At 46.0% G+C, this 20,582-nt stretch overlaps 1 protein-coding gene across 1 annotated transcript in view; it reads right to left on the bottom strand.

The window, feature by feature from the left end:
- Window positions 1-10,603: 10,603 nt before the first annotated feature.
- ATRNL1 (attractin like 1) overlaps window positions 10,604-20,582 on the bottom strand; it is a 1,808,663-nt gene continuing 1,798,684 nt past the window's right edge. Inside the window, exon 26 of the mRNA XM_086919594.1 lies at window positions 10,604-14,590. Coding sequence (XP_086775720.1) covers window positions 14,466-14,590 — 125 coding nt within the window. The 3' untranslated portion in view covers window positions 10,604-14,465. The remainder of the gene's footprint in view (window positions 14,591-20,582) is intronic.

Here is a 20,582-nt window from a genome sequence, read left to right as displayed (position 1 = left end):
TTACCGGGGATCATTCACCTCCACCATCAGTCAAATTGATTGAGGGATACAAATATGATAGTGGGCGGGATTCAATAGTTGTCCCTGCACTGTGTTGACTCCAATTACAAATATAATACACAGTGCAGGGATCCTTAAAGTTAACCAGCACACAATCGCCTGTGATAGTTTTAGGGGTGTGGCCCACCCAAGAGAGCCTGCGTACCATTAGTATTTCACTGGTAATGTGGGAAGGTAGTGGTCTGTTGTTATTGAGCCAGTAGGTGACTTTATTTTTAGGGTCATATATGATTCCTGACTAGACTCGCTTATTTCAGGAACCCCTGTCAGTACTACCAGGTAGGGGCTCGTTTCAGGGGGCAAATCAATTTTGCAATCCCGCTGGGAAGCCTCTACAGATAGATTCCGACCGCTTGCTTTTGATTTTGCTATAGTGGTGCGGGACACGTTCTGGAAGTATTAGTCCGTGCGGGCTGGGGTGCAAGGGGATTTGCCAGGGGGACACTGGATATGTCTGGGATAGGTGGCACAACAGAAGAGGGGGATTTATTCATCAAAGGCCCATCAAGTGCAGTTATCAGTTGATCATTACCCAAATGTGAGACATTGGGCTTTGTACTGTCCGCAATACCCCGAGTGACTTGTTGAATGCGGGCGAGCTGTTGCTCAATGCGCATGAGTCTTTTTTCCAGTGGTTCAAGTGAGGATCTTAATAAGGAGGGCAATTTTAAAAATGAAGGATCCTCAACCTCAACCGACATTGTTCCACTAGTGTTCTTAGCCACACCACAGGAGCTGATCCTGGGCTCGTTTCAGTCAATGGCAATAGCACATGACTGGTCGTATCATTCACATCATCTGACCCCTTGTGCTTAGATGATATATCACTACTACCAGAGCCTTTAGCAAGTTTCAACTTCCTGCCTCCAGCAACAATGGCAGCGGCCCGTTTCCTCTTTGGCATCGCACCCTCCCTTCTCCCCCGCAACTGGCGGGTACTTGCTCTTTCATGAGAGCTACCCGGAGTTGAGACATTGTCCTCCAGTATTCGTGAGCGGGGAGCTGGGGAAATATAGTCTTGTTCCTGGGAAGTGGGTGGGCTATGTATAGTCACTGGGATAGCAATAGTATTAACTCGTCTATCAACCTCGGGTGTCCGAGCAGTTGCAAAATGCCCCATGGAGGATCGCTTAGCCTTTGCTAGGTCTTGCGAAACCCGTCGCTCCATTAAAATTATCCCCTGATCAATAACAGAATTGACTCTTAATAGGAAATTATCCAAAGTCCCTGTTAACTGCCCATTAGCAGTCATAGTCTTACTCCTGCTTTCTCTTGCAGCCATACTAATAATATGAAGCTTCAGCCTTAGGAGTACTTACACAAATCCAAGCAGTAGTTGTGTGTTCTGATGCAAAGAAAAGAGGGATGGCCCGGTCCGGTCTCCACTGGTCTAGAGCGGGCCAAAACGGGCCCACCCTTGGCCCGGGCTTCGCCTGGCGCGTATCCATGCGCATTCCGCGAGGCGGAAGGAGTAGTCAAATAAATACCGGCAGATAGAGGGCGGGATCCAGGCGGGAAGAGGACGCAGCTGTGTGAAAGCTGGGCTGCTGGTCCTCGCAGTCCCGTGTTAGGCAGCACTCCCAAGGTCCAGAGCAGGTTAACTGCTGTGAGCGGCTCCCGCGGAGCGGGGGCCGCAAGCAGTTTTCAGGCGGCAGACAGAGGGCGGGATCCAGGCGGGAAGAGGACGCAGCTGTGTGAAAGCCGGGCTGCTGGTCCTCGCAGTCCCGTGTCAGGCAGCACTTCCAAGGTCCAGAGCAGGTTAACTGCTGCGAGCGGCTCCCGCGGAGCGGGGTCTGCGAGCAGTTTTCAGGCGGCAGGCATAGGGCGGGATCCAGGCGGGAAGAGGACGCAACTGTGTGAAAGCTGGGCTGCTGGTCCTCGCAGTCCCGTGTCTGGCAGCACTCTCAAGGTCCAGAGCAGGTTAACTGCTGCGAGCGGCTCCCGCGGAGCGGAGGCCACAAGCAGTTTTCAGGCGGCAGGCAGAGGACGGGATCCAGGCGGGAAGAGGACGCAGCTGTGTGAAAGCTGGGCTGCTGGTCCTCGCAGTCCCGTGTCAGGCAGCACTCCCAAGGTCCAGAGCAGGTTAACTGCCGCAAGCAGTTTTCAGGCGGCAGGCAGAGGGCGGGATCCAGGCGGGAAGAGCAGGTGCGAGTGGCACCTGTGTATTAAGCGTTATACAAATGCTACAATGCAATATAATACTACAAGTGAGTAGAGGTGCTTCTTTTAGCTGGCAAACTTGAGCAACAATGGCCAGACAACTACGCCAACTGACTGCACCTGCCACCAATATATTTCTGTTGAATAGTTAGGGGTGCTTAAAATCAGTGGTTAGCTAGACCCAATGTACTACAACTTCAAATGTTGATAATAGCATGGCGTGGATGACATGTCAGGAATTGTACCAGTCAGGAGGATGAAACCAAGTGCCAGGTATCAGCCAGACTAGCCTGAGACACTGTGACCAGCCGTAACAGGGTAGGGTGTAGTTTGATTTTCTTTCGCAGACTTTCAACTTCTAATGCCAGTAAAGACAGATTGTGGGTCAAAGCTTCACAGTGGGAAGGGCCAGCAAGACGGGACCAGTTTCCTTGGATTCAGCAAGGCTGGCCCAAGACAATGCAACACCCTTAGTGGTAGAGAGTGGTGGCAGGGCTCAGCATTCTTGGATCCTCTAATGCTGAGAAAGGCAGATTATGGTTCATATCTCTGAAATGTGAAGAGTCAGCAGGATTGGACCAAGTGCCCTGGAATCAGCAAGGCTAGCCCGAGATGTTGCAAGTAGCCTTAAAGTAACACAGGGCAGTCTAGGTTTTCTGTGCAATGTGCCTATATGGCCCAAGACCAAAGTTATTGAATGAACAAGGCAGGCAAATGCTCAACTGTTCTAAAGCAGAGCAAAGCTACCGAATCAAATAGAATCAATCAGCACACTCTGCTCCCTGGAGCCAGTATTTATAGTGGAAATGACACCTATTGGCTACTATTGTTTCAGTTCAAATGCCTCTGTATTTGGAGAGAACAGGGTGGAGTAGAATGGGAACTGACCAGACAAAGGAACTTGGAAGGGAAGTAAGCTTGTGGAGGAATAAATACAAAATGTTTTTCACAAGGCTTACAAGTCTGAGAAGAGCTGGGCTAATGTCGAGCAATTTGAGTACTACATAGGTGGTCCGTCCCTGTCCTAGCCAAAATAATGGAAGCAGGGTAAGTCTCCTTTCACTTCATTGCCTCTTTTTTTACCATGAAATATCATTAACTACTAATAATGAAATCGGAAGCTGTTCTTGGAGGAAATTAGAGAATGTCAGGAGAATGCCTCTTTAGGCAAACTAGAAAGAATAAGGGTCTATGGAATATAGGAAGAGTATTGGGCATGCATGGAAGGGGGTGAGAACAGCAAGGTAACATATGGCAAGGCAATCACTCTTGCACTGTCAGGGCAGATACCTACTAAGTGCTTTTTCTTATCCTCACATGTGCAGGGTACCCCTCTAGCTGAGGTCGGAGCTATGACCCAACCAGGTCTCACTTGGCTGGGGCTTGTCGGCATCGGAGAGACTGAGAAGGGCTTGGGGCAGATACCCCTGCTCAGATTGTGGCTTCTTTCGGGCTAACAGGAGTGGCTAAAATCTGGGCAAGACTGTGCAGTTTCTGCTCAGGTTGCCAGCCTTGATTGCCCCTCCACATCCTTTCTCCTTCATGGAGTATATTTGTTCAGCTGTAGACAGTATAAAATATAAATAAAATAAAAGGGTGCCTGGCTACTGTTTTTCTTACTAATTCCCAATCTAGCCATTTTGGTATCCTTTTACTCATTCAATAGCAGGCCGGCCTGGTGCATGTCATTATATAGATTGCTGAAACTTCAATCAATCAATCAGTATTTATATAGCACAGCTTATCACACCGGAGGGTATCCAGGTACTCCTGTATTGGAGGACCATAGTCAAAGAGCCAGAGTCCCTTTCTGAAGTCGGAAAGTGAAGGGGATGTTTGGAAGTAGAGTGGGCGGCCGTTCCAGGTCTCGGTGGCAAGGTGGGAGATAGAACAACCAACGCTGTGGCTCTGCCAGATGCGGGGGACATGTGCGAGGGATGCAGATCGGAGCTGGTGGAAGGTCAGGCAGTGGTTGATGTAGGAGGGTCCAGCGCTGTGGAGAGCCTTGTAGGTGTGAGTAAGCAGCTTAAACTGGCATCTCTTCTGGATGGGGAGCCTGTGGAGGCTTCTGAGGTGGGGCGATGCTGGTTCATTTGGGGAGGTCGAAGATGAGTCTGGCTGCAGCATTCTGTATGGTCTGTAGTCGCTTGAGGAGATGGGTGGAGGTTATGGTGTAGAGTGCCTTTCCGTAGTCCAGTCAACATGTGACAAGGGCTCGAGTCAAGAGTTTTCCTGGTGCTGACCGGGATCCATTTGAAAATCTTACGAAGCATGCAGAGGATGTGGAACCAGGCAGGGGCTGCTGCGTTGACCTGGCGCTTCATGGAGAGATCACTGCCAGGATGAGGCCAAAGTTACAGACATGGTTGGTGGGTGTAGTTGAGGGTCCGAGTGCAGTGGGCAACCATGTGTCATTCATTGGGAGGAGATCCTTCCGAATATGAGCACTTCCCTCTTGTCTGGGTTCAGCCTCAGGCAGTTGGATCTCATCCAGTCTGCGGCGTTGGTCATGGAGTTCTGGAAGTAGGACATGGTGTCTTCCATGAGAGGATTAGTTGGGTGTCGTCATAATAAGAGATGATGTTAAGTCCGTGGTAGTGGACGATGGCAGCCAGTGGCATTATGTAGACGTTGAAGAGGATGGGGCTGAGGGAGGATTGTTTGGTGATGTCGCAGATGATGCTCTTGGGTTCAGAGGTGAAGGGCAGTAGACGGATTCTATGTGTGCTTCCTGTGAGGAAGGAGGTTGTTTCCTCTGATGCCGATGTGAGGGAGTCTGGTGATGAGAGTTGGGTGGGATACTGTGTTGGTGTTGAAGGCCTCTGAGAGGTCGAGGAGGATCAGGGCAGCTTTCTCACCACTGTTGAGGATGGATGTGAATGCTTGGGTTGCAGCTATTAAGGAGGTTTTAGTGCTGTGGATGGAGTGGAAGCTAGATTGGGAGGTGCAGAGTAGGTTCTTTCCTTCCAGGTAATTGATGAGCTGGTGGTTGATGGCTTTTTCCAGGTAGGGAAGGGGATCAGCAAGATGGGTCGGTAGTTCTTGAGCTCACTGGGGTCGACAGAAGATTTCTTCAAGAGGGATTTAATCTCTGTGTGTTTACAGGCTATGGGGAAGGTGTCAGTGGCGATGAATGCATTGAGGATGTTGGTGAGTGCGCTGCTGATATCCTTCTGTCCCAAGTTGAAGGTGTGGGGGGAGGAGTCTGTCAGTGCTCCAGAGTGAATGGAGGTTATGATCACTGAGGTAATTGGCATGGTGGGTGGCTGTGGGAGTTGTCGTGTGTGTGTAAGGAGATGGCTGAGGCTGGTAGGTTGTGGGTCGAAGTTGCTGTAGATGTCTGCTATCTTGCCGTGGAAGTGGTCCACCAAGGAGTCACAGAGAACATGTGAAGAGTGGATCATGGTCTCGGTGGCAGACGGCTAGAAAATTCTCTGATGTTGCTGAAGAGTTCTTTTGTGTGAATGGCTATTGCCTCGATGCGGATAGTTAGGGTATCCTTTTTGGCTCTCTTGAGGTGGTGGTGATATTTTCTGAGCGCAGATTTGAAGGTGGTGAGGTCTGAGGGGTTCCTGCTGGAATGCCATTGTCTCTCCAGTCGCTTACACTCATGTTTGAAGGCCCGGAGTTCTGGAGTGAACCAGTTGGCATGTTTGCAGGAACTGCTGGTGCTCACTGTTTGCATGGAGGAAATTGTGTCATAACAACTGGAGATTCAGTCAGCGAAGTTTTGGACTGCTAGCTCATGGTTGCTGGTGGTGTCGGGTCAGAGGTGCTGATGACAGCAGACCATTGGGTCTCTGTGAAATAGTTCCATCTGTGGCAAGCATGGGTGGGAGAGTGTGGTTTGGGTTATAGTGAGCCTGCAGTGGTGAAGTGGACGATGCTGTGGTCTGCCCAGGTGATTTCGATGGCATGGCTGAATTTGATTTGCCACTGGCTGTAAGGAATGGGTTCAGGGTGTGCCCTGTGCAGTGTGTGGGGCGGGTGACCAGTTTTGTGAGTCCGATGTTGCTCATGCTTTTCAGAAGGTTGGAGGAGTTGGTTTCATTGGGGTAGTCGAGGTGGAAGTAGAGGTCACCGAGGAAGATGTAGTGCTTGGAGTCAATTGCAAGGGGGGGCGATGAGTTCGTAGATGGCGTCGGGCCGGGGCCCAGGGGTCGTCAGATAGTGAGGGTTTCTCTGCTGGTTGTGTTTTTGTTGATTTGGATTTGTAAGTTGAGATGTTCCATGATTGATGAGCTGTCGTCATCAGTGGCGGTGCATTGGACAGTCTCCTAGTGGATGGTGGATGCCTCCTCCATGTTTGTTGGCGCTGTCACTGTGTATCATCTTGTGGCATGTGGCCTGGATGCTTCACAGTGGTCTTCAAACTCTCTGCCTTGCATTTCCAAAATTACAATATCAACAATTTATATTTGCAAATTACTCAGTCATACATCTGTCGGTAACCTCTTACTTGGGTTTACGTCTTTACACAATCTAATTTCCTACAGACTCTCAGAGCCTCAACCCAAGGCTTTCATTCTACATGTCCTCGCTGATCTGGGTTGTTTTGCCTCCTAATGTGTAGGTATTCTTTTTCTCATTGTAATCCTCTCCAGGATGCTCTGAAATAGTAGGAATAAGATTTCCAATACATTTGCTCCCAATTCAATGTGCCTCTATGTTGCTGTTGTCTCCCTGTGTTTCCATCTGTCTGCGTCTCAGCATGTGTCCCCATTTCTATCCTAAATCACAATACATTTTTAATCACATTTTCTGTGATTGAAAATGTATTGTGATTTATGGTGTCAGAGGTAACGCACCCGTTGAAATATTTGATTTTTGATATTGGCCTCAGACTACCTCAATTGAATCATTCCCCTTAGTTTGATACCCATTTCTATCCTAGTCACTGTATCAGGTTGCCTAAAATGTCTCCACAAACCTCTAAATCCATGTATCCCTCACACACATATTTCCCTTTCCCCATACTGCTCTCTGCCTCCAATTCAACCTATTTTTCTGAGCCTCACCATATCCTCCCATGGCAACCTCAATGGCAGTGCACTGTCTAGTTGTGAAATCACAAATTATCAGTATTAAGAAAATGACTTCACTCCCTGTCTGATTTTGTTGGGAGTGACAAGGCAAGCAGGGGTTACTGGGGTAAGCCTGTGTCCATCAGAGCCATTTTCCACTGGTTTCTTGTTCAACGGGGAGCACCAAGGTTAATCCCTTTTGCGCTTGACACTCATGGTAACAAAGTCCAGCAGTCTATGGCGTACTCATCGAGGGGGTGTTACGTTGGAGACTCAGACCTCAAGAAACTAAATAACATATTTCAACTACATAATGTCCATCCAGTGCTTAATCTTTTATAGATAAAAGGTATTTTACTTAAATCATACAGGATGTAATACTGTACATAAATAGCTGAGAGGCAATAAATCAAAAGGTGCACAGTAGTCCTAATCTTGTGTGATTACTGCAGAAGACAGAATAACCTACTTCTGTCGGAAAACCTTGTGTGATACTTTCATGACACAATCACGACCTTCAACTCTGATGTTCTCTTTGTCCAGAAACTCCCCAGCTTCAAGAGGACCCTCGGTCTCCTCTTTTTGATATTTCTTAGCGTGACACTCTACAATTGATCCCAGGAATATTTTGGGGAGAGCCCTGCAATTCAGGTCTGCACGTTGGACTATCTCAACCCCTACATATTAAGTAAAACTTGAATGTAGCTAATTCAAAATAGATCTGAATATGGCTATGGCCATATGCTTCACACGTGACATCCGCACCCCACATGGAAGGACGACGGACCTCTTTACAGGGGACAGACAGACCACTTTAAAAGGAGAGGGAGGCCAGTAGGCAACTATCCCTCTCATGGACACATATAAAGAGCTGCATTGTTGCTGTACATTCTATCGCTGCCAACAGGGCCGGCTCTAGGCTCATGGTGGCCCTGTGCAGGGAGCGTAGGTGGGGGCCCCGGAAGAGTAACCTTTCACCTCTACGCCTTTAGTTTACACTAGGTGACAAGGAACTCCACTCTAGCGCCTAACATTGTCACGCCTGTGGCCAGGGAACAGCAGGCCACCGAATCGGCCGTGTGCACTAAGTCCGATAGGTTACTATGGATGGTGTAAAAGTGCCCTACAAAGCAAAGTCACGCGCAAGACCGGGAAAAAGTATTTTGTAAACATTTAACCGAACATGTTACTACACACTTGTCTCAATGTCTCTGTGGCCCCAGCTCCTTAAACTGCCAATGGGCCCCACTCAACTCCCCGTGCTGTCTATGGACCCCTAGCTCCTCGCACCGCATCTGTGCGCTACACACTCTTCACTCGCATAGCTCCTCGCACTGTCTGTTTCTGTGCGCTACACTCTTTTCAATCCCCTAGCTCCTCGCACTTTGTCTGTGCGCTACACCCTCTTCACTCCCCTAGCTCCTCGCGCCGCGTCTGTGAGCGACACACTCGTTACTCTGGCTGAGTGCCTTCAGCACCTCACACTGTCCATTTACCCTAAGCTCCTCACAAACTGTCTATATATATATCCAAGATCTTCGTTCACATTGTCTCTGGGGCTCAGACTCTTCCCACTACCTGTCTAAGACCCCGACTTCCTTGCACTGTCTGTGGACCCCCAAACTCCACAGTGCATGTCTGCGGGCCCTTGCTACTGTCTCTGGGCCCAGCTTGGCACTGTCTGTCCAGGTCCTCTCATTGTCAATCTACCGGCCTTAGCAACTTGCACGAAGTATGTGGCTCCCCAGTCCCCAAGCTCTTCACAGTGGCCACGCGCCTTGAGTCCCTCGCGGCCGCGCTGTCTTTAGCCGCGCGCCTCTCCATTATTCTCTGTCTACAGGCGCTCTAGGCTCGTCTCACGTCACGGTCTGTCTAGGAGCCCAACCTCATAGCACTGTCTGGCCCCAGGCGCCTGTATGTCTCCTCTATATCTAATTCCCCTTCTGTCTCCTCTGCCTCATCGCCGCCGTCTCTCCGTTACTTTCCCTGCGCCTCAAACACGCCTCAGTGCGCAACGTGCGTCATCTTAAGTATTTTGGGGGCCCGTGCCAGCAATATTTTTTGGGCCCCTGTTTTGAACCCCTCCGAATCGTATTACCCATTATCTGCTAATTCAAGCTCCGTGTTGCGTAAGAATATTGCATAAGAATGTTGCATTACATGCTGAAGGGTGGGTGAGATACAGAAACACACAGAAGTAAACTAAAGAGAAAGTTCACTTTCTCGGGGCAACTGCCCATTCTTCTCATGCCTTAAAATGTCCCTGTGCCCGGTCTCTCATCCTGCGTCTAGGGGAACTCATTACGATCCTTCCGATCCGATCCTCGTCGTCGTGGCGGCCCCTGGGTTTTGGCGGCCCTGTGCAGGTGCACACTTTGCACATGCCTAGGGCCGGCCCTGCTGCCACCACTGTCGGTCCTCAACAGCCCAGTAACTGGGATGGACATGGTGGTCCCTAGAGACCACAGAGCTTCTTTTTGGGTCTTGAGCTGAGTCACAGATATACCTTCTACTCACATGCATGGCCGTTATGTGTGCAGGCAGCCATAACCTGCTGTGGTAAATTCGATAAAGTGGTGCACACTGCCACAGCCATGTAAGGGACATTTCTTTATCCCAACAGCCCTCTACTGTAATCATTTAATACAGCAGCATTATAAAATCTTGAAGACAACTTGAAAAACAACTTCTAGGGGTGAACACAAGCCATACGACGTTGTCTCTACTTTACGACTTTGTAGTTCTTGCCCACTGGACAGGCTTCAATGGTAGGACATACGCCCCCCTCTCCTTGAGAATGCTTCATTTCAAACACACCCCACTCAAATCCTTCCACTAAAAGGTGATGTGTGGTAAAGTGTGCCTGTTTCACTCAATATTGTATTTTTTGTATGTTTCAATTTTGAACAGTAAAAAGGTGACAAGTGATGTCTTCTGAAGCCTGGGCCTTTGTGCTATTGAATTCGGACACGATGGATCTGCCGCAGGAAACTCTGCCCAAACCTCTCATCACTTAATGTGAATATTCGTCAGAAGGCGCCACCCATGTTCCTAACAGTGCTCATTCACAGGATTCAGACGTGGGCATGTGTGGTATTAAAAATGCAAATGATGATTGGACCAGACAATACATTATATTTTCTTACTGCTTAAAACGAGAAAAGACAGTAATTAATATAAAGTTACCAAGAGAGTTGACTTCAAATGTGTAAAATAAAGTACAATAAAAAAAATACACTACCGTTACAAAGGCTAAAATCTGGCATGTGAGCTTAGAAAACATACATTAAAAGCGTATACAGTAACTGAACCCCCAAAACCCCTAATGAGATGTTACTTCAGACAAACAAACAACTTCATTGTCTAATTTTTAAAGATTTATTACACATCCAGTCCTTCATGAGATCCAGATCTTGTTCTTGTATGTATGACATGGCAAAATAAACATGAGATTCCCACACGAGGAAGATATGGCCACTGTGTCACCACCACCAGGGCATGCAAATGGCTATAAAATCAAGTGTACATGGGTGACATTGTCACCCCAGGGCTACTGTTCAATAACCAACATATTGTGATGTACCAAGCCTGGAGAATTTACAAACTTTGCATCTGCTCTTTGTTCAATTCAAAAGACTTTTCAATCAGAGCACAACCCATGAAGATGTGCTGCAGTTGTGCATTGCTAAGTTGTGTTTGTATTGATGGCAAGCAGACGTTTGTACTGTTTTAAAGGTGTGATCTATTGCTGTAAAAGCATCGTTCCAACATGCAGGTGCTTTTCCAACATGGCGCGTCTTAAAGATGCCCATTATACTTGTTTGATGCATCGATGCTAAATGTTGGTCTAGATTTGGCTTTTGCTTCTTGTTTTTTTATATTAATTGATCGGCATTGGTGCGGGACAGGCATGGCGCCTTCAAGCCTCTTTGCCACCATGATAAATTTGTTCTGCTAAGTAACTTGTGCAGGTAAACAAATATATTGTATTAAAAAACGAAATTGCTAATTTATTAGAACGTCAAACTCGGCTCCCAAGAAAAATATTTTAGCATCGAACAGAAGAGGCAAAACACAGCTGTAAGACCCACCAAGTTGGAAAAAACACACAAACAATTGCTGAAGATTTTGAAACTTTTCATAACATTACTTAGCCTTCTTCAAGCAGGTTCCATGGGAGTTAAATCGTCCCCGTTCTGCCACATCGAATAGTAGATTTTGCTAAAGTTGTGGGCCCCTGTCCTGGGGGGACATGCACATAAACGCTTGACACCACAGTAAATATTAGTCCTCTTTTACATATCCCTCCTTTCCACCAGATCTGTATAGTTTGTAAACAGAATTTTAGCCCCCAGTCCTTCCGGGCCTGGCTCCTAGGCAACCTGTGACCAGATACAACAGCAAAGTACAAGAATGCTGCACACTTGAAACAGTAGTGGGGGAGTCGAGGACAATTCGATCGCCTTATTTTACCCCCACAATATCACCATTTATCTCGCATTCTCTGTGAACAGGAATATATTCTTATGGGTCAATTTTAAAGTTCAATGCAAAATTATTTAAGAGGATGGGTGTGGCGGAACTTGGAAGCAGAATTGTAAGGCAGCATTCCTTGTTAACGTGCCTTCATATGCTGGAGCAGTAACTGGTGGCCAAGTTTTTTGATAGAGGAAATGAGGGTGGAGGCCAGCCCCTCACACAGGTCAGAACACACTACAGGGCATACCACAAAGGCAATAGGTTGCACTAAATCGCAGTAGAAAACCAACAATTAGACTTGTTGTGGGTGCAAATATAAAAATCCACAAGGCAATTATTTCTGCATCAATAGGGTCTTCTACTAATGCGCCATAAAGAGATGGGCTTCATGTGTGCGCCTTACCTGGGCACTAAGTTGTCCCCATCCCATTGATGATGCAATACAGTCAAGATATAACTGGGTCGGGAATACTGCTGCGTTGTGGTATTATCAATATTGCTACAGATGAAGGAGAGTGTGCCCACTGGTGGCAGCGCTGTCCCATAATTTGGATAGGTCTACTGCTTTTGAGGTATACCTTGGCTGACAAGGCTGCGGTACCATCCGCTGTGGTGTACCAGTCCAAATCAATCCCCAGAGAGCTCTTTGCTAAGAAATATCTACTTAGGATAAAATTGTGACCTCTTGGAAACTGAACGGAAAAGAGTGATAAAAGAGGGTGTATTTAAATTACTCAGAAGCACCTTTCCAGGAAAATCTTGCTTACCAAATAAAGGTCAGATGAGATGGCTGGTCAGTCAGGCAGTAGAAGTCAGGTGGATAAACCTTTGCATTCGCAACCTGAACGGCTGAGGTGGCAAAGGGATGCTCACCTGCATTTGAAACAGACTGCCACTCTTTGTCCCTTCATGCCACAAAACACATCACAACTACGTCCTTGAGTTACATATGCGTATAAAACAATGTTCTTAGCTTCATTAATCATGTGGGAAAAATATTACAAAATGCAACCACCTTCTGGGCTTGGACCATCTGCGGAAGTAGTTCTCCTGAACTCCAGAGGAAGGAATGGCAAATTATGCTCCGCGAATGTCCCCTGAAGACATACATTGGAACGGAGTGATTCGATTCTAGTGGAGACATGGGTCACCTGCACTGGACACCTCATTATAGGGAGACTACCATTTTAGCCCTGATGTGAAGGAAGACACCACCTCCCTTGGAGGCAACCACAGGTAAGAGGGCTAAGGCGAGCCAAACGTATCATGTAACGGGAGAGGTTGGGCACACTTCTCCTACCACAACAAGCCTGCAGAGTGCCTCTTAACAGCGGATCTTCTTAACAGTCAAATCAACATTTTTAAAAGTGATATGTACTCATAATTGCGCAAGCAGCAACACAACAGGTCCCAAACGATGTCTATTGTTGTCCTTAGGATAGTTTGTTCATAGTAGAGAGAGGATTTTGGATCAGTGCATAGCTCTATTGCTGCCACACGCTTTGGTGGTCATCTTTGCCAGACAATGGGTTCGGCCCGAGATGCTCATGTTTGGTGAAATGATTGTATGTGGCTACCAGGCTGCAGAATCCGATCTGACTGAATGCAGCCAGAGCATTGCATATTATAACTGTTGTGGCTTGACAGGGGCTGGTTTTACTGTGAGAATTTTTTTTAGCATTTTATACAAATTCATTTTACAGTTTATTCTTCTACAATTGCACATTCTATGGGATTTTGCCAATTGTGACATTGCAGATTTTCTTTCCGTTAACAAGTTAATTCTTAATACACTATTAATTTCTTCAAAAAAGTTCCACTGTAATTCTCAATCTTCTGATGCACAGGAGGGCAAGTCCCTTGCGACAATGAATGGTACGCTCCTTCACCATCGATTCAGACCTCTACTCCTCCACTTCAACAACACTAGAAGTGTGTTGACAACTGAGTGGTCCAAGTGGCCTCAAGCAGCATTTTCCATCTCAGTCTAAGCTTTGTGGTGCCAAAACTCACCGGTTACAGAGCCCTTATACCTCACCCCAGCGTCCCTTTGTACAGTACGTTTGTAACAAAACGTTTGGGAGGTAGAATCCTTCAAGATATGCAAAAATGTAATGGACGGGCGCTTTGGTGAGCTGCTGCAGGGCTCAACGCAACCGATATTCACCCCTTCAATCCATGTTCTCCTTTTTGGGCTCCTGTTCCATCCATGGTCACTTAGTGTCTTGCCTACCAGAATGGCTTTAACATATCTGTACGAATGTCCAATGGAGTAGAGATTTCTTCCCCCACTTCCGTGGATACACAATCTTTTCAGCTCCCGTCGCTGGACTGTGGTCCCTCTCACATCATTGCACGTTATACCTTGCAGCTAAAAGGGGAGCCACATGTCACATAATGTCTGATAGACCCATGAACAATAACATGCAAATAATCAACTATTTTGCCAACACGTTGATTTCATTATATTCATAGTCTATTCTGTACCGTTCCTCTCCGTCTCAGTTTTTGGGTGCTGTCTTGGTGATGTTGGGAGCTTGGCGGGGTCAGTGACGACACTGGCCCACCAAATTGCATACGTGTGAAAAGAGCTGGGGCGTCTGGCCTCTATCCTTCCACATAAGCGCCTCCATAAAAACTGAGGCTGTTGTGGAAGCCAATCAAATTTAAATAAAAAAAGAGAATAAGACGCCCAAAAACACTCTTCTCTTTACAGGATATACAAAGTGTGGCCGCAGGAATTCAGACGCAGGTCCCTTGACGTGTTGGAAGGTGAGGCTTGCGGTTCCGGAGGCCAATGCCCTTCTCTTTGCAGTCTGTTGGCTTCTGTTGTGATATGTCTATGAGGGCACTGGCGATAGCAAGACCTACAAAAACAAGAAAACAAGGTCGTATCAACATTTTGGCAAAGCATTGAGTCAAAAGTGCACAACAACAAGGCTCAGCAAATGGCCAAAGCAGAGACCAAACAAAGGCGCAGGAACATAATTTCATGTTTTTGTTATCTGAATTTGGAAGTTGGTTATAGAAGAGATTTTGATCACCACACTGCTCTTGGAACACTAATCTTGTACCCTCCTTGTAGCAAATGATCCAGGTGTGCCCCCCTCTTACCTCTTGCAACAAACGCTCGTAAGGTGAGAGATGGCATGATCTGCGTTCTGACAAGATGTGATCTCTCGCACTGGGGATTTGGAACACAGTTCCTTAAACATCGAGGGCTAGGCATGTTTGACACAACATGGAACTCGGGAGAGACCGGACGTCCTGTGGGGTGTTTACTGCACACAGGTAAACACCAATTATTCTACATTTCTTACAAGTTAAAGGACGCTTACCTATAGTTAAATAATTAAACGCTTTAAACGTAATATACAACTAAGCCCATAGACTTACATTGTATTTGGATTGGGTGCCATCCACTATATCTACGTACAAAAACCTCATCAATTTCAAATCATGAAACGCCTTGACCCGGGCACTGTTACACTGCCATTACCATCGCCTCGAACAAAATCAATGAAGGTAAGCAGGTCTAGGCTGAAGGAAAGATTAAGGTTAACAGTGGAAAATAGAGTTGTGATTAGGGTAGAGTAAGGTGGCTCCTTTTCCTAGCTAGTCGCCAAAGCTTTGAATTCCCTTCATAGTTGAGTGATTAACAATCACCTAGCCTGATGGACAATCAGTCATTGAAAACGCATCTCTTTTCTGTAGCATATGAATCCTCGACCTTCTCCTTGGCAGCCTTTTTCAGCACCAGGTTGGCTTAAGGGTGATAGCACACTTTACAAATCTAACAGTATAGTAAGGCAAGGGTAAATGAAAGGGTTAGAGTAAAGATAAGATCTGGGATAGGTTTCGCTTTAGGGTTAGAGTACGGCATAGGGATCAGATTACCTTTATACCATAGGATAGTTTTTCTTTCTTTACATAATTTGGTGAGATGTCTGACTATCTCCATTACAATAATATTTATTTGGAAATATGGTAGCACAGTTGGAGCATAATGTTCTAAGCTTGGCTTGGGCTTTATGGTCCATCACAAGAGAGCTGCTGTAAAAGCAGCAGAATGACATTGTGCATCACTGTTTAGTATATTTTGTATGGTTACTAACAATTTCCTACCAACTAAACCATTTTAAATTGTGTTTGTCGATTGCTATGAGGGAATTCTTTTGAGTGTTTGATTGCCAATGAGGAGTGTAGTTCTTGAGGGGAGGGATGCTAAGCCTCCAAAGTCATGCTGCGAAAGCTTTGGTAAAGTATGCTCTATACTGTTCTGGAGAATAAGCAGGTTTTGAGCTTCAGGTAAATTTGCATAAGTTTGAAGTCAGATTGAGCTCGAGTGGAGGATGTTCTACATCCAGGGAGCAAGGACTGGAAAGTAATAGCCACCCGTATATGGTTTCTGTGAGAAATCTAGGTGCGCTGTTTTGATCGTGTGAACCAGTATTGAAACTACAACCCACCGTTTGTCTATTTCGGCAGCACCTGGCCTCAAAAGACTGAAACAAGGAATAGCAGTGTGCTGTGAGTCCATGGTGCTCTTCAGAAAGTGCAAGCATCCATAGATCTGCTGAAACCTGTGGGCTTGGCTTGTATCCAGCCTATCCAACGTGAAGCCTTGGAAGAGAAGTTAAAATGGTGGCTCTGTATTTGTTTGACGTCAAGTCATTAATGAGTTACCATGGATAGCTATAGCTTGACTCCTGCACTCTTCCATGCTATGCATTCACAAGTGACCTGCCGATTTGCGGACGACAGCTGAAGCTCCAGTGAGCCCAACAGCACCTTGAACAGGTAGTGCACTTTCCAAAGGCATACACCTGTTTTTCTTCCAGCAGCATTTTGTTTGCATGTTAAATCAAACATTTTCAGACAGCGCATGCATGAAATCGGTTTTCCTGAAAATTAGAGAGAGGAGTAAAGTTTGTCGTTTTGATAACATTCGTTTAGAAGTTTGTTGGTGTTTCTAAGGGTTAGAACACAATAATGTTCAAGCTATCTGTCAATTCTTGAGTAATTCCCTCAAAACTGGTTGCATCGAAAATTTTGTTGATTCATAGGTCCTTTTCTAAGTTGTCCATGACGGTCAGATTTTTTTTCCCATAGCCTTTCCATCCATGCCACTGGGCACACGATACTTGTTGCGTTTGGCAGATGTTGAAAATGGGCAACACCTGTTCTATCAATGATAGAAGGAGCTCTGGTTAAACATGGCTTCACGAGGAATGCATTTTTGGCTTTGGATACCCAGAGAGAGTGCATTTGCAACTGTTTGGAGCGGAGTTCTTTGAAAGTCCTCTTTGTTATTTATATACCGCGCAGATTATCCAACAGGCCTCCCAGCACTGGTAAGATCCTTGCTCTGAATAAGAATGTCTGAGTGTCCCTAGAATCCATGGGTTTTTAGAAGTTTCCTAAAGGAAGTTTCTGATTCCTCCTGTCTAATATAGGACGGGAGATTGTTCCAGAGCTTGGGAGTCAGAAATCTAAAGCGGCTTCCACCACGGCACCACTCCTCGCCATCTTAATCCTATGACTATAATTTTCCTTTTCCACCTGCCCATTTTTCAAACGTTGCCACTCAAACAGTACTTAATGCATACAATGCCATTGTCTTTCTCTTTTACATTATAGGAATGTAAAGTAAAAAAAATGGATCAATTAAGATGATCATCATTCAAGGAGCCACCGCAAATGGTCTTGTGAAATCCACTTGCTGTCATCCGCAGCACCCACACCGATGCTCATTATCAAACCAAGACAATTAGCCGAGGAAATAATTCATTACCACTTATGGGTGGTCCACAGAAATTTAATTTAACGTGTCAAGATGATGCAGGGGCTCGGCAGGAGAGTGGAACGTATACGAGAACACAGCGTAAGACTCAATAAATGTGTGGCGTGTAAAATATTAATTTTAAGCACTCCGTTTTTGGTGCTCATTTGGCACCTAAATATTTTAAATGATGAAACTGACATCGTTAAACTCTTAAATGAGGATCTCATTATAGCGTAGATATTTCATCTCAGGATTCATGAGTCTCATTAGTTTTCTTGCCCGTCATGATCCTCCTCCCTTCTAGGGAATTGTAATTCCTTTTAATGACTGATATTTGCCACCACAGCAAGTTACATTTTGCCTTTAACAGAGAAGAAATTATATGTTTTTGGCTTGTGGGGTATGTTCCACAAAGTTACAGTTGTACACTACACAACATCCTAATGTTACAAAGCAGCAACCACACCAATTGTAGCCTTTTAGATTACTGCCTGTAGAAAAGCAATATTTTGAATTATAGAAGTGTTATAACTTATTTAAGGTAGGTTCTCACTACTCTTTTGCTTGCTTCCTTCACATGTCCAACTCCTGTAACCAAATAACTAACATAAGAGACTTTATAGTGGAAACAGTGAATACAAATGGGTACCAACGAACAGATCCAACAAGCCAAGCATTTATTCAGGAAGTGGTAGACACAGAACGTAGCTAAGAAAATACATTTTAAGTAGACCATAAGGCTGCTCTACAGATCTCCTTGTGAATAACATCATAAAAACAGCAGTATGTATATGTTATGCACAAGTCTAAGTAGATTACAAGTGATTGATAAATTGTTATTTTCCAACACAGTTGGCTCTTCTATTTGTAGACCAGTTGTTGGTACTAATAGACTTCCAGTATTGGACCGACTGAAAGGGCGTTCTGGATGCAAGCAGCATTACTAATGCTCGAGTAGTGTCCTTGTAAGAAAGATGTTGATCAAGTGTCCAGGGATATATGTTCATAACATGTACATTCAAGCAATTTAGTCTCTCAATATGTATTATGCACTCCGAGCCAAAAAAGCTCCCAACAGCAGTAACTCAGACCATAATTCTCAATTCAACAAAAAAAGTTCAGTTTTAGAAGCATCCTTGTCTGCTTTAGGCATAGTTGAATAGTGGTCTTTGTCTGCTCCTGTTTTAGGAAGAAGATTCTTAAAACACGCTTCTATACTACTACAGGCAGTAGCAAAAATGTGTCAAGAAATCAGAAAGCAATCAATAGCAGAAAAGATGTGTTCTACATTTTCAGAGTGGGTTCTATGGGAGTCTTTCTCAAGCAGACCGGAGGAGACCGGCTTTTTCTTGTCTTTTTGGCAATAAGCATGGTTGTGCATTTAGGATCTAGAAACACATCACAGAGATACCTGTGTATCCTTTGGGGATTCTTTACTACATATGAATACCTGCACTGTAAGCTAGATATACATAGGAGCTCTTAAATATTTTAAGCGTTTTAGAAAAAAAGCATCACGATATAGCAGCTTAACTATATTGCAATGTCTTCCTTAAAGAGCATATGGAGCCTTTTCTAAGTAATAACATTTTCCTGTAAGAAAAATCTGGCCAATACTGCCCATTTCATCATCACAGCTGTCACTGCGGATAATTCTTTTTTCAGTAGTCATCAGTGTAGATCTCTTGGGTAGCCCATGTTTGTGGTACTGAAAACTAGTGGGAGATACAATTGGCATCATATATTTCCATTTTGGAATGATGGCCTGACATGCACAGACTCTGTCTTAATATCACCCAAAGATACCTGAAATTGTAAAAGAACATGCCACTGTGTAGCTCAGGCTTCTAAGGAAGCAAGAGTGACCTTAGATTTACTGATTTCCTCTAGAACAGTGATTCTCCATGGTTAACAGCCGCACTGGGGCATTGTTTACTTAACTAAGCATATATATGTCATGTGCTTCCAACCCCGCAGGCAGCCAACCCCAGGTTGGTAGGGTCGCTGCAGGGCCTGATCAGTGGCCAAGTCCTGTGGCAAACCCATCCAAAGGCAGCCAACCCCCGGCAGGCTGCCAATCCCATGACACATACAGCCTTTGGTGACGCAGTGTAGGGTTGGCATTCGGGCACTGGGGGCTCCATCCCCTGGGGCCAAAACGTATATATTAAAGGAAAGGGGCGTTACTCACCCTCCCTAACCTTAACAGGCCATGGGGACCACATCTCCTGGGGCAAAATTCAACAAAAAAAGGAGAGGGAACCATCGACCCAATATTAAGGGGAGAGGGCATATGCTCCTCCTCCCTGAACCTCATTAGACCTCGGGGACCCCATTCCCTGGGGCCAAATTCTAAGGGGAGGTGGGCATGCAACCACCCTTCCCAAGCCTTAATAGACCCCAGGGACCCCATCCTCTGTAGCCAAACATAACAAAAAGGGATGATAGACAGCTCTGGCTCCACTCCCTAGGTATTATAAAACCCCGGGGATCACATCCTCTGGGGACAAACCAATAAAAAAATGGGAAGGGGGCCGGGTGACTCCTCCCTGAGCAGAGGCCCAGTGGACGCCATCCTGGGAGGTAAATTACCACAAAAGAGGAGGGGGATCGCGCAGGCCCCCCTCCCCTAGCCTTCACAGACCCCAGGGACCCCATTCCCCAGGTCGTATTTTGTTAAAAAGGGGAGGGAGGCCATGCTGCCTCCTACCCCAAGCATATTTTGTCCCTGGGGATCTTTTCCCCCCGGGACCTCCATTAATTATATGTGGGTGCCCACCCGGGGCACGTACGCTTAGATCTTGGCGGACGGGTTACTCCATCACCACATTGACGGATATCCTGTATGCCGAAATATCAATCCCATAATATCCTATACGATTTACATTTCAGCAGACGGGAAATCATCACTGTTGTGACAGAGTAACCCGTCCACCAAGATCTAAATCAGGCCCTTAATGTTTGCTTCCATCTGGTGGAAGATTTGAAAATGCTCCAGCTAGACGGGAGCAAACACGTTTCTCTGACCACGCTAGTGCGAGAAGGAAAACTACTGCGTCCTAGGTGTGGGCTCC

Source organism: Lissotriton vulgaris, chromosome 5, assembly GCF_964263255.1.
Source record: "Lissotriton vulgaris chromosome 5, aLisVul1.2, whole genome shotgun sequence".
NCBI lineage: Eukaryota > Metazoa > Chordata > Amphibia > Caudata > Salamandridae > Lissotriton > Lissotriton vulgaris.
This window is presented reverse-complemented; position numbering and strand designations above follow the sequence as displayed.